The following is a 13195-nucleotide window of genomic DNA, read 5'->3' on the forward strand; positions in this document are numbered from 1 at the left end:
GTCTTTCACAGCTGAATCCTCTCCCTCCAAATGCTCCTCCATTGACTCGCCACCTGCTAGCTCCACGTTAGCCGCCATCGCTAACGGCTGCTGCTGCCGTGGAGGTGGGACTTCCTGCTCGGGGACAGGAAATGGGAGGCGGAGGCGGTGCTCAGGGGCGCGATGCCGCAGCTCTATGTATGGCTGTCCCATGATGCTATGCGATGGATGGGGCTGGACAGGGACTGAGCGTGGGAGGAAGGGCGGCTGAGGCACTCCTACAGAAAACACAATATACAGTTATGATATGTGAAATGTATTATATGATTCATGTATGGACTAATATGTCTGTAAGCACTAATACTAGCACCAAAGCTATGTGTCCGAAATGTTTATAAGCTATAGAGAAGGAAGTACACCTGTTACTAAGGCCAGACCTTGCATCATGTGAGGATGAGCAGTGGGTCCAGAGAGGGGTCTGATCCCAGTGAAGTCCGAGGGCAGGGGCCGTCGGATGGGCACAGGGACTCCCTCTGGAGCAGACAGCCCAGGACCAGGCACCGGGCCCTGGGCAGGACGCATGAAGGAGTCCTGCAGCCCTGGTGCTACTGGAGGAACAGCAAAACTGCCACAGAAAAGAGATCACAAAGGGTCACTAGAGACAGGTCTTCAAGGTAAACATAAACAGGTCACTATGGTTACGCGTCTCACCGGAGGGGGGGTGCTCTGATGAGCATCTGTCGGGGGAAGGCACCTGCCTCTCCGGGCGTGAAGCCTCGTAGCTGCTGTTCGGGGTGGAGTCTCAAAGTGGGAGGAGCTACAGGCCTCATCTGCCCAGGATATGGCGGAGGGGGCCGTCCAAACGGGTCGGGCTCCTCCTGAGACCAATGACGCACCGAGGGGGCGGGGTTAGGTGCAGAGGGGGTGAGTCCAGGAGCCGGAGGAGTCTGAGGTAAATGCCCTGGAGTGGTAGGGGCCTGTGCAGGTGTATGTGCTGGTGCAGGTGTGACGGTCTGCCCTGGAGTAGCTGCGGCGGTGTGCCCTGGCCCTGCCTCCTGTAGTCCTTTCTCCTGTCGCAGAGCGCTCTTCTGCTGCTGCTGTCGGAGGATGAGCTGCCGGAGACGCTGTCGCTGTGGAACAGAAGAGCTTTAGAGTGAAGACCAAAACACCGGGGCAGAAACTTATCATGCATCAACTGTTTGAAGAGAATTCATCTGTTCTGTCTAAAAGATCAACCACAAAAATGTAACATGATGAAGCACCGTGCTCCCCACTCATGCAGTCCCCTGTGAACTGTGGTGACGTGCGACTGAGGTCAGTCTGGAGTCACAGACAGGTCAGTCTGGAGTCACAGACGGGTCGGTCTGAGGTCACACAGGGATCAGTTAGAGGTCAGTCCAAGTGGAGACATTGGTGCATGCAACTCAGGGAGGGGTAGGTAATGGTCTCACAGAGGTCTGTCTGAGGTCTCACAGGGGTCAGTCTGGGGTCACACAGGGGACAGTCTGGGGTCACACAGGGGTCAGTCTGGGGTCACACAGGGGTCAGTCTGAGTGGAGATATTGGTGACTGGTTCAGGCGCGTGCACAAGCCTCATGCAGGTAGAGATTGTCTGCTCTGTACCATCTCTGTCACCTGTCTCAGTTTGTCCTCTGAGTCCCCCATCTGAGGCATCATGCTCATTGGTCCGTCAGCTCCCAGCGCTGACAGCTCATTGGACGACAGCAGCTTGTCATTCTGAGGGCCCGTGGTTATGTGACTCTGCTCGAAGGGGTCGTGACCTGGAGTCTGTCCCTCCTCCGATATCCCAGCATGCTTTGGGGTGTGCTGCTGAGGCTGTGGTCGACCCGGGGAACGCTTGGTTAAAAAAACAAAACACAACATTAGAATCGTGTGTGAGACTGAAATATAAACTACAGGGTAAGCAGTTTTTACACAGAATAACACCCCATGGAGACTCAAGAAGGTCTTCTGAGACACAGGGACATTTAGGTCTCACAGAGGACATAATTCCAAATCTCTGTCAGACATAACATTAATCTCTTAATTTCAGCACCATTCTTTACTTGGACCAAGGACTAAACCTGGATTAAACAAATACTAAACCAGGACAAAAGCCCTTATAAAGAGATCCTGACCACTGCAGACTAAAACATTCAACAGAACTGCAGTGTTGGAGATGCTATAATGTGAATTAAAATCTATACCTGGTGATGTGGGGGGAATCCAGCTGCCTCTGCACTCAGCCCCGGAGCTCTGGGAGAGGATCCAGACGCGGCTGGTCCTTGCCCAGAGAAAGTATCTGTTCCCTGGGTATAGGCTTCGGGAGAGGGCCTCGGAGTGCCTACGGGAGAGCGGGGAAAGCGAGGGGTGCCGGGTGTCTGTGGGTTGGAGTAAGGGTCCGGAGAGGGTCTGGAGGTCAGGGGGGAATGATGGCTGAGGGCTTCCCCGGCCTGCTGGGTGTAGTCAGGCCTCGGGGTGCCGGGAGCCTGGGAATATGGGCTACGGTGGGGAGAGCCCAGTCCGGACAGAGGGCTGGAGGGAAAGTCCTGGTTCAGAGGAAAGCCAAGGTCTGTGGGGCGAGTGGGGTCCCGACGTGCCCCTGAGAAGTCCTGCTGGTGAGGGGGCATGGGTGCCTTGAACACGGGCCGCTGGTATGACAGGCGAGAGTGCTCCAGACCAGAGGGGCTGAGCATCCCGGGACGTGTCTGCTGCAGAGCTGAGGAGGGGAATGATGAGGTTAGAGCCAGAGCTGAGACCAGGTACAGGCACTTAAAACTTTATCAAATTCAAATTTTACTTGAAAAATGCTGCACAACATTCCAATTGAGTGGCACTGAGGCAGTGCAACAGACAAATGTGTTTCTTTGCTTTTTTTTGGCCTCATTTTTGTCTATAGAAACATGTTATTTAAGGAAAGACGTTCAGTTCAACTGTGTCTGATCCAAAGTCTGCATCGATGATAAATGTGGAAAACAAAAGGGACTCTGCAGACACTCTTAACAGTTTTTTTTTTTTACTGTTGACTTGATTCTCTTGTTTTAGACTGTGCAAACTAAATATTTCACAGAGTTGTAGACTTGTATATTTATTCTTAATGTAAAATGAAAAGAGCTGCTACAGTTTTAGTGTTTGGAGCTTTTACAGAACAAAATGTCATTCCCTAATGATACTCAATGTTGCCACTCTGATAAAGTTCCAAATGTTGTGATATCATGTCGTGATTTGGTACCTACACTGCGTAAAACACTATCCAAGTCATTATCTAGTCTTATTATACTTATTTGTGAAGGGGGAACCTGGTAATTTAGGTTCACAGTGGTGGGAGCCTTACCTTGCTGAGGGGCCATGCTCCTGAACATCTCTGCTCCTTTGGCATCTGGAGAGGGGGCAGGAGACCCCAGTGCATCATGAGCCGGAGAAGCACTCAGAGAGTTCCTCCGTGCCTGTAGGGGGGGCTGTGGTGCGCTGGGGGGCCGGGGCGTGCCCACCACTTTGCTGTAAGGGTCCCATGGTGACGAGGGCCGCGACGAAGGCGGGGAGAACATCTGTGGAGAGGAGGGAGAAAAGCCGGACAAGGGTGGGGCCTGGGGGCGCAGGAACACGTCATCCACCAATCCTGATGTGCCGCCGCTTCCTGCTGAATGCTGATTGGATGCCATGGGGCTGCGGCTGCCAGTATCCGGGGAAACGCCGCCGCATAGCCTCTGACTGGTCAGGATCTGCTGCTGGCGCTGCTGCAGGAGCTGCTCATTCTTCACCTGCTCCAATTTCTGAGTGGCCTCCATCTTGGCCAGCTGTTTACTCTTCTGTCGCATTTGCTGCAACGCACAGAGCCAAGTGAGACGCCAGGACGCCATGTACCAACCGTACAAACTAAAGGACCAGCAACACATCAATACACTCAGAATATGGCCCTCCCATCCTCCTTTATCGCGTGTTCATCAATTTAAATTTAAACTGCCAAAGAAAATATCATTACTTCTTGGCATGGAACCCAGCCCAACATAATTTCAAAAGTGTTTGAGTTAAGATGACAATTAGATTCTGTGTGTACATAGAAGACCGTGTTCATAAAATAGGATGTTAAAGTTGGAAGTGGTCCATTAGTTTGCACTGAGTTGAGTTGATATGGCGTCGTTACATGGCGTGGTAATGCTCTCTGTCCCTGATTCTGAGGATGGAGCATGCAGTGACCAGCAGGTAGCGCAACACGGAGACACCACTGAGGCTTTACATCCACAAGAATCTAAAACCATTTAAATCTCTATTGGATGTAAAAAGTGTCATCCCTGTTGTGGTGCAATTTGCGTTCTAGTAGGGGCAGGGGTTTCTCATTCTCTCTCCTGTTTCACTTTAAATATAATGACTTTTTTATTTCTTATTATAATAAAAAACATAGTTCAAAGACAGACTGAGCAGCAGACACCAGCTCTGGGCCACGGTTTGGGTCTGAGAGTTCTGAGTCCAACTATCTGAGATCCTCTGGGGGTCAAATGTTCAGATTGTGAAGCTACTTTTGTCCTTGGCATTTGACCCATCCTTCTGGACCAGATTTGAGCCTGGGCCAGAGTACCTAGCAGGAGGATAAGCCTAATGTTGTATTGTAGACACAGGCAAAACATGCTCCACACCATCAGGGAATCACACTTAAGGTTGGCACGATCTTCTCATAGCAAAAAGCTCTTAACAGCTGAACTGAAATACTCTACACAAGGATGTGGCGATAATTAAATCTGAATTGTGATCATGATTATTGCTCAAATCAACACTGGGTAACTGAAAAAAGTCAATTAAATTCTCTTGTGAATGATATCTTACTCCATTTTTTTGAAGGACCAAGCGAGCCGATCTACTGATCTAATGCAATTTATTATACTGTTTTCCGATCTATGTCTACAGAGCTGTGTTTTGTTTCATTCACCCATGTTTAACACACAAATACGGTGTATTTAGGCTGAGTTCTTCTCTCAAACAGAAACCACCTTGTTGCACCTTGTGATGTCATTGAGTGGTGATACAGGAAGCGCTCCACTGTGTTTTTAAACTCCATTCACTTCACTAGAATCATTTGGATGACTTCAGCCCTGGAATTGCCCAACTCTGCTGAACTAAAGGTAAATAGCTGTTAGCTCAAAATGCTAATAATAATAATGGCTTACACTTGTAATGCGCTTTACAGGCTTGTCAAAGCCTCTCAAAGCCCTACACTATAGTCATTATTCATTCATTTCCACACTTGGTGATGGTAAGCAGTGTGGAAATGGTGCTCTGTTCCACCTTGTGACGTCATGTAGTGGTAGTTTTCAAGGTGTAGACAGACTAATATAAAGAGTTATTCAACCATGTGTGTATGAAACAAAACAGAGCTCCAGGTCTGTTTTTGATGAGATAACATTATAACATCGCTTATTGCTCACAAGAGTCAATTTTGCATAATATAGGACTTTTAAAACATGGATCACAACATTACTAATAAAAACAAGCTAATAAGTACATCCTTCTCTACAAGGTCAGTTTTGACAGTGTAAATAATGGTTTCAAATCATGTCATTTTCAGTTGCGTTTCAAGCAGCCCTATTGTACAGTGATTGGTGGAGAACCAAGCTCCAAGTTTGATGAACAGTGAACCAAGTTGAAGAATAAGATCTAAGCCATTTTGGTGTTATAATCGTGTGAATGCTGCAATTTAAATGTCCAGATTATCTGCAGTAGTACGAAAGGCCTGTGAGAGGAGCTCAGGGCATTGGACACAGAAGTCTGCCTGTTGAGTGAGATCTTACCAGAGGCTCTTGGCCCGCTCCTGCTACAGATGCCTGGAAGGGACAATCTTTATGTGATGGTGATTTTAGCCCGGAGCCCCATCTCTCATTTACCTCTCCCTTTTCAATGACAGTTAGAGACATTAGTGAAACCTCATGCACATCGTTAATATTCAAATGATTATGTCAATATGCAAATGAGCCCCACCCACACACCTGTGAAAAGCATGCAGCTCACTACTATGGAACTAGCCAGGGGAAACCGACAACGAGCAGACCAAAACTGAACCAGAGCTGAACCACGACTAACTCAGGACTGAACCAGGACTAAACCAGGACTAAACCAGGACTAAACCAGGACTAAACCAGGACTAAACCAGGACTAAACCAGGACTAAACCAGGACTAAACCAGGACTGAACCGGAAATAAACCAGGGCTGAACCGGAACTAAACCAGGGCTGAACCGGAACTAAACCGGAACTAAACCAGAACTAAACCAGAACTAAACGAGGGCTGAACCAGAGCTGAACCAGGACTTTATCACAGGTCAACACCGGGACTACAAGTCGGCACCAGGTCTGCTTACAGGACTAAATCAGGACTAGGCCAATCTTAAATCAGTATTCCATTAGGTCTACATCAGGACTAAATGAAGTCTGCGTCACAGGACTAAACCAGGAGTGCATCAGAACTAAACCAGAACCATATTAGACCAAAACCTGAGCCTTAACCAGAGTCAGGTTCGGTTTCCCCTGCATCTCTACACAAATGATGTGGACGGTATCAAAATGTCCGTCTAACCTGCCGCATCTTCCACTCCTGCTCCTGCTCAGTCTCCTTGGGCCTAAGTGGGTCCTTGAACATGGTGTCTGTCTCCATAGAAATGGGGTCATAGGTCATCTGTGGTGGCGGTGGTGCGAGGCGTTTCAGAGGGTCAGGAGGCAACTGAACTTTGTTGATTCTCTGAGCAGCCCGGTTGTCTCTGGCTTTTTGCTGGAAAATTACAGAGAACAGTTAATACCCCATAGAAGGGTACCGTAAATTTCGGACTACAGAGTGCACCTGAATATAAGCCGCACCAGCTAAATTTGAGGAGAAAATCAATTTTGTCCATATATAAGCCGCAGGTTTTCATATTCTAACATGAGATATTTACACAGAAAGACGGTGCACCGACACACTTTTTTAAAAACTGTGCCTGAAAATTGGCACCAACACGGGATGAACACATCTGCAGGTTTAGAAAATAAAACTGCACCAACACGGAAAATCTGCTTTTATTTCCTCTGAAAACTTTTGTCGTCTTTTTACATTGACCAAGTTGGATTCATTGATGCCGAGCTTACGTACAGTGGCTCTATTTCAGGGGTCGGCAACCCGCGGCTCCGGAGCCGCACGCGCCTCTTTCAGCCTTATACTGCGGCTCTGCGTGACTTGGGCAAATAAATTTTAAGTATTTAATTGAAGTGTATTTTATTTGTGTTAGCTCTTTTTTGTTGTAGTTTAAATTGGAAGATTATTAAAATAAAATTATATTTTCTTATTTTTCGTTGCTCAAAATAAGCATCACACTCGCGGAACAATGTTCAAAACAAACACCGCTCACGTCTCACGTCTCACGTCTCACGTCTCACAGACACAGTCCTGTGTAAAGAGCCCTGATTTTCAGACGCTGTGCGCACAGGGGTCAGGAGCAACTTTTGCCCGTCCCTAATGACACACTAATAAGCTCGTCCGTAGATGTATCATGAAAATCCTGCTGGAAATCGCTACAGAAATCTATTTGATGTAGTAGCAAGTATATTATCTGCTCTTGTCTCCGCGATGACGTATCACGTATAACACATCAGACACGTCGCCCAAAAGTAGAGCCACAACCGAGTGAAAATGAGCCAAAACAAAAGTCTTTGGGGAGCTTTTAACAAAGGGGAAAATGACAACTGAGGAGCCAGAAGAGGAGTCTACGACCTCCAAAAAAAAACAAAGATAAATTTAACAGACAATACCTACTTAAAATCTGGATTTGTCGCTGCAGGTGACTCTCACGCGAGTCTGCTCTGCGTAATATGCGGGAAAAGCAAATGAGGCAATGAAACCTTCAAAACTGCTTTGGCACATGGAGAATAAGCACCTGGGATTAAACGATACGCTTTTAGAGTTTTTTTTTGTTTTTTTTGTTTTTTGAAAGAAACTGCGGAGCAGAGTAGACATAATCACAGCGGTTTGGTGAGTTGTATTTTTTATGCACTTAAGTTATTTTTGCCATATTTATCTGCCACGTGTAGAAGGTTTGTCCGTGAAAATAAAACCTACATTATTCCGTTACATTATTATTATTATTATACACAGTGTTATCTTCATTTTAGATGTCAAAAAGTATTTGCGGCTCCCAGTGTTTTATTTTACGTGGAAAGTGGGTCCAAATGGCTCTTTGTGTGTTAAAGGTTGCCGACCTCTGCTCTATTTCCTTCTTTATCTTAAAAACTGCATCATATCCATTTCATGATGCGCAAAATGATCGTTCAAAATCAAAACTAGTGAATTCTTCAGAGCAGAATCTTTCCCCACATTTGTCTCTCTTTTATGTTTACAGCTAGAGAGCGCCCCCCCCAGGGGCCGTTATCCAGTAAAATTCCATAAATAAGCCGCACTGCTGTATAGGCCGCAGGGTTCAAAGCGTGGAAAAAAGTAGCGGCTTATAATCCGAAATTTACGGTAATTGCTTTTACGGTAACACATATTATAGAGATCACCATGTTACTATTTATTGTTTTGAAAATGCTGCATTTGCTGAAAACACCATATTGAAATGATAAGGTTGAGTTCCGTTTTTGCCACTCTGAGTCTCCTCTCCCTTTGCTCCCCGTGTTAAGTTACTCCCCCTTCGTTTGCATAATACCCCCTCTTTAAAACCTTTGGTGTAGAATACTTCCATTGACTTGAAAATTCTGGACTATAACTGGAGAGAACAGATGATCTGAAATACTTGATTATAATTATCCCAAAGCTATTTAAAATGTTAAATGAGTATATGTCAAGTACACATGTAGACATGAAGAGTCTGAACCAGACTTTTAGACTGACCACAAATGGAGCGCGGTCCTGGGAGCTGGCTTTCCTCCACAGTTTGGCGATCTGCTTCATCCTCGATGGCCAGTCTGGAAAAAAGCACAAAAAATAATGAGAAACAGGTTCAACTAAGTCTAAAGAGGGACTAAACCAGGACTAAACTGGGTCAAAACCAACACTAGAATTATTATTACAATTAAAGGAGCACTCAACCATTACTATACTATACTATACTAAACTATACTTTATCTTGGGCTAAGCGATATAGTTTTAATTTTTCATTCTTCAATTTGGCTTTTCTTTTCAAAAATTAAATAACAATGGCTTTCATAGGGTCATTAAAGGTCTTTCTCCAAATTCTTGCATCTCCTCCAAACCATAGCTTCTACTGAAATACTGATTGACTGGGGCCTTCGCCATCATAAATACCCAAGCTCATCACTGATCACTGGACATGACTAATTCTCCAACAATAATTTTATCTCGTCTGGGGCAATGAGGACTGAACAAAGGACTGAACCCGAGACTAGACCAGACCTAGGCATACATTCTTGTCTTTGAGTTAATGTTTAGGTGTACCTTAATACTGCTCTTTCACTTGGGGGAGGGTGGATGTTTAGACGTACCTGGGTACTGCTCTTTCAGTTGGGGGAACTTGATGTTGCAGTAGAGCACAGGTGCGACTGTGGCCTGTTCTCCCAGAGGCTCCTCCTTCTCCCACTTCAGCATGCCTCTCTGTGCCGTTGACAGCACATCCTGGTCATCTGCCGGAGATTGCGCCTGATTGGATGGCTGCAGAGAGTGGGTGGGGCCAGGCAGGGATGGGGCAGAGCCTGAGTGAGGAGGAGGGGCCACCCTGAAGCGGGGCGTCGCCTGTTGGCCCAGAGGAATCATGGGAGATCCCGGGAAGTGAGAGGAGGAGCCCATCAGACCGTTCACCAGCGGGAGGCGTGGGAACTGTCCACCTGCACATTAGATTATTAATAAAGCTGCATTATGGAACTTTTCTGGTGGAGGATCTGCCATTTGCTTGTCTCCATGAAGATGTTATTGCTTTGCCTGCAGAATTGCACAGTATGGCATTAATCTTGCAGATCTAAATGGTAACAAGAAGGTGATACCACCAAACCAAGTAAAAGGTCAAATCTGAGGAGAGGCAAGTCTGCTCTAATATTTTTTGAAGTTTTTTTTTTTTTATACTATAAAAGTGCTAAACAGGTGTGTGTACCTGGGGCAGGGGGGTGGGGTTTGCTGCTCGCCTGAGACTCCGATTGGCTGTTGCGATTTGGACTGAGGACAGCAGTGAACAGGTCTTCTACGTCTTTGCCCTCGAGCTCTGACAGAAACAGCACAAGAGTCCATCAAACTGAAGACACTGATATAAAACTATACACAGAATGTACTGTAGAGACTTACCTGGAATTTTGTATAGTTTACTCAGTATCGCACCTGGGGGAAAAAAATACTCAAAGTTACTAAAGTTAATTCTGTTCAAAAGTAAAAGCCCTGTGTAGTTCAAGACAGGGCTACAATAGAATAGAATGAAAACATCAGAAACTCCATGAAGAATACTTTTGGAAAGTGCTGGAAGAATGTGGAACAAAAGGTAACAGGTGAAAATTAACCATCTTATTTTACAGGGTAGAATTTTGATGATGACATATGTAGCCTCCTGCTTATCTCCGTGGAAATTTTGCTTGGCCTTGTCTGGCTTTGTCTTCATTAAAATAGGTGCCCTTAATACCATACTGTGGAACATTCCAGGCAAAGTTAGTGGTCAGATCTGTGGAGAGGCAAGCCCTAATGTTTGAGGTGTTTTTAGCAACATAATAATGAATAAATGGAAGATGTAAAGTATTAACATCTTCGGGACAAGTTGGAGTTACCTGGCGCCTGTTTTATTTCATAAATCTATCTGCATGAAACATAAATAAATCTCACCATCAGACACCATTTTGTCGAGTTCGGGGCTGAGGATGGCGTCGAGAGGCTCCTCCTGCACCGAGCGCTGTGCCCGGCCTGAGTCCATGGGGCCGATGTCCAGACCCGCTGCAACAAAACAACAAAAGACAATGAGGGACTAAAATATTCAAACCTTTAACAAGAAGAGGCAGCAGGAAAGAGCGGGAATCTAGAGGAAAACCAGGAGTTTAATGCTTGAGAAATGAGGAAAGAAAAGTGTGAGTTTGAATCAAAGTTGCTGCAGAAACAGGTTTAGTTTTGGGTGAAAAGCGTAAACGCCGTGAGGGAAATCTTACCGAACGGAGAAGGAGAGCGCTCACCCTGGAACTGACCTAAAGGTTCACAAAAATAATGGAGTCAAAAAAAATAAAAAAAATAAAAAATTAAGTGATTTGTCATTTGTGAAGCTGACAAGCTCTATACAACTAGTCAAATCAAACTAAATAAACACTACTTTTCACTGGCCTGTCACGATAATTACTATATGGGCTTATCGGTCAATATGTAATAAATTTATATTTGTATATATTTGTTCATTTTGAGCTGATTAATGAACGCATGTATCCAGTACACTTAATGCACATTTCACATTTTTTTCTTATTTAAGCTCAAAAATGATGATGGAACAATTGACAAAACAACTGTCAAAAAAGTTGTAAAATAGGCTAGGATAGGAATTTTTAAGACAAGCCTGGAAACTCAAGAAAAAACACAAAATTGATTTAAGCAGCAAATTTTGAGGAGTCTGAACCATGTGAGCGTAAAACTGTAGGCTAATGCTAGCTAGCTTGTGACTGTATTTGAGGGAACACAAATCAGCTCACCTGCTGTAGTTCCAACTGAATTAGCTCTTTCTGGTCTATTTGCGTTGAAACAAAGCTCAGATTGAAGTCTAACAGGGTTGTGTCTTTAGTTAGCATCACACCCCCAGGGAATGTTGATGTTCATCAAAGTATGTATCGACTTATTCAATATATGATAGATGGAAAAATATTTTTGGGGCGGGTCACTATTTATCTTGTGCACATTTTTTTTACACTACTGGGAAATTTGTGGTTATTTTTTGGCAATATGATAAGATTTGAGCCATAGAAGGTTGAATGAATAACATTTATGACTCATTACAGATGCAAACTAAGGACTAAAATGTTTCATTCTGCTATTTATTTACTGCAGCTAATGATTTTCTAACAATATTGTAGATTTACAATATTTATAAATCTGCTCTTGCGTTTTTGTGTCGTCATCTAGGGTAAATTAATATTGCTCAAATGCAGATGTTTGTTGTAATACAGTGAGTTCTTGGGCCTAGCCACTAATAGGTTCAACATTTATTATTTCACTTTTTGTTTATTTTTAGGAATACAATTTAATCAATAGGGAAATCTGGCTCTTGCCACCATCTGGAAGAATCACATCACTTTCTAGAAGACTATGCAATGCTGTTGTAAGAGGTGGTCAAAATAAAAAGAATTGCAACTAAAATATGACACAAATTGTAGTTAAATTGTAGGGCAGCTTAAAAAAAATAAAATTGCATAGCCTCTAAGTACCTAGATTGCAATTTAGATTTCATCCTGATTCATGTAGACCTTATATCCTTACATTAATTAAAGCCATCTGTCATTTCTGAGAGGTCACACTCCACTGTAATTTGCTGAATCCACCTGGTACTCATTCAGTGCCAGCGTGTGACAGAGGCTGACCAATGGGACGAGAGGGTGGGTGTGTCTGTGTTTGAGCACTGAGTCACCAGAGAATGTCACCAAAATATGGTAAATATTAGAGCTGCAAAATTAATTGCAATTATATCACAATTTGAATGGACGCAATTAACAAAACTCAAAGGCTGCCAATTTTTGAAGTTCCATAATTTCCTCCACAAACCACAATCTCCCGTCTTACCCTGTAGTTTAGACTGATACAAACACGTTCTGAAATGTGATTCTTGTATTAGTTTGTGAGTTCATATTTCAGTCTTTTTGTCAGTTATTCTGGTTTAAAATGTGAACTTTGAACAGAATCCTGTTATTAAAACATAAATCACAAATCTAAATCGCAATGCTCATCACAAAAGTCCCCAATCGTGCAGCCCTAGCAAATACGTATGAGGAGTCATGTGTGTAGTGAAACATGGTGACTTTATGAACTATAGTGCTAGTCCTATTACCTCTGGATGGTTAGCTTGGTGAGATGTGGTGAATGGGCGTTACCTGTTTGTCCTGTGGCCAAAATGTGAGGGTCCGTGTTGAGAACATCAGACAGATCCACCAGCGCCTCCTCTGAAATGGCTGAATATGACCAACACAAACACGAATGAATGAGATGAAAATGAGGCTCGGACATCCTCTGCCCCATCTAAAACTCTCCTCTGCATCCTCTGCTCCATGTGACCCTGTCCTCTGCCCCATCTAAACTTCAC

At 44.5% G+C, this 13195-nt stretch overlaps 1 protein-coding gene across 10 annotated transcripts in view; it reads right to left on the reverse strand.

The window, feature by feature from the left end:
* Window positions 1–13195, reverse strand: part of LOC117388511 (histone-lysine N-methyltransferase 2C-like) — a 74555-nt gene that overhangs the window by 22932 nt on the left and 38428 nt on the right. For 5 of the 10 annotated variants that reach the window (XM_055230156.1, XM_055230160.1, XM_055230155.1 and 2 more), the window contains exons 31-45: window positions 12987–13064; window positions 11070–11105; window positions 10753–10860; window positions 10228–10260; window positions 10040–10147; window positions 9438–9776; window positions 8827–8900; window positions 6544–6735; window positions 5763–5861; window positions 3314–3800; window positions 2187–2698; window positions 1603–1836; window positions 691–1109; window positions 399–604; window positions 1–257 (exon numbers count right to left, since the gene is read on the reverse strand). The exon at window positions 1–257 is cut by the window's left edge and continues 61 nt beyond it. In XM_055230156.1, the coding sequence (XP_055086131.1) occupies window positions 1–257; window positions 399–604; window positions 691–1109; window positions 1603–1836; window positions 2187–2698; window positions 3314–3800; window positions 5763–5861; window positions 6544–6735; window positions 8827–8900; window positions 9438–9776; window positions 10040–10147; window positions 10228–10260; window positions 10753–10860; window positions 11070–11105; window positions 12987–13064 (3182 nt within the window). The remainder of the gene's footprint in view (window positions 258–398; window positions 605–690; window positions 1110–1602; window positions 1837–2186; window positions 2699–3313; window positions 3801–5762; window positions 5862–6543; window positions 6736–8826; window positions 8901–9437; window positions 9777–10039; window positions 10148–10227; window positions 10261–10752; window positions 10861–11069; window positions 11106–12986; window positions 13065–13195) is intronic. The other 5 variants (XM_055230157.1, XM_033986071.2, XM_055230158.1 and 2 more) reach the window with 5 other exon arrangements.

Source organism: Periophthalmus magnuspinnatus, chromosome 20, assembly GCF_009829125.3.
Source record: "Periophthalmus magnuspinnatus isolate fPerMag1 chromosome 20, fPerMag1.2.pri, whole genome shotgun sequence".
Lineage (NCBI taxonomy): Eukaryota > Metazoa > Chordata > Actinopteri > Gobiiformes > Gobiidae > Periophthalmus > Periophthalmus magnuspinnatus.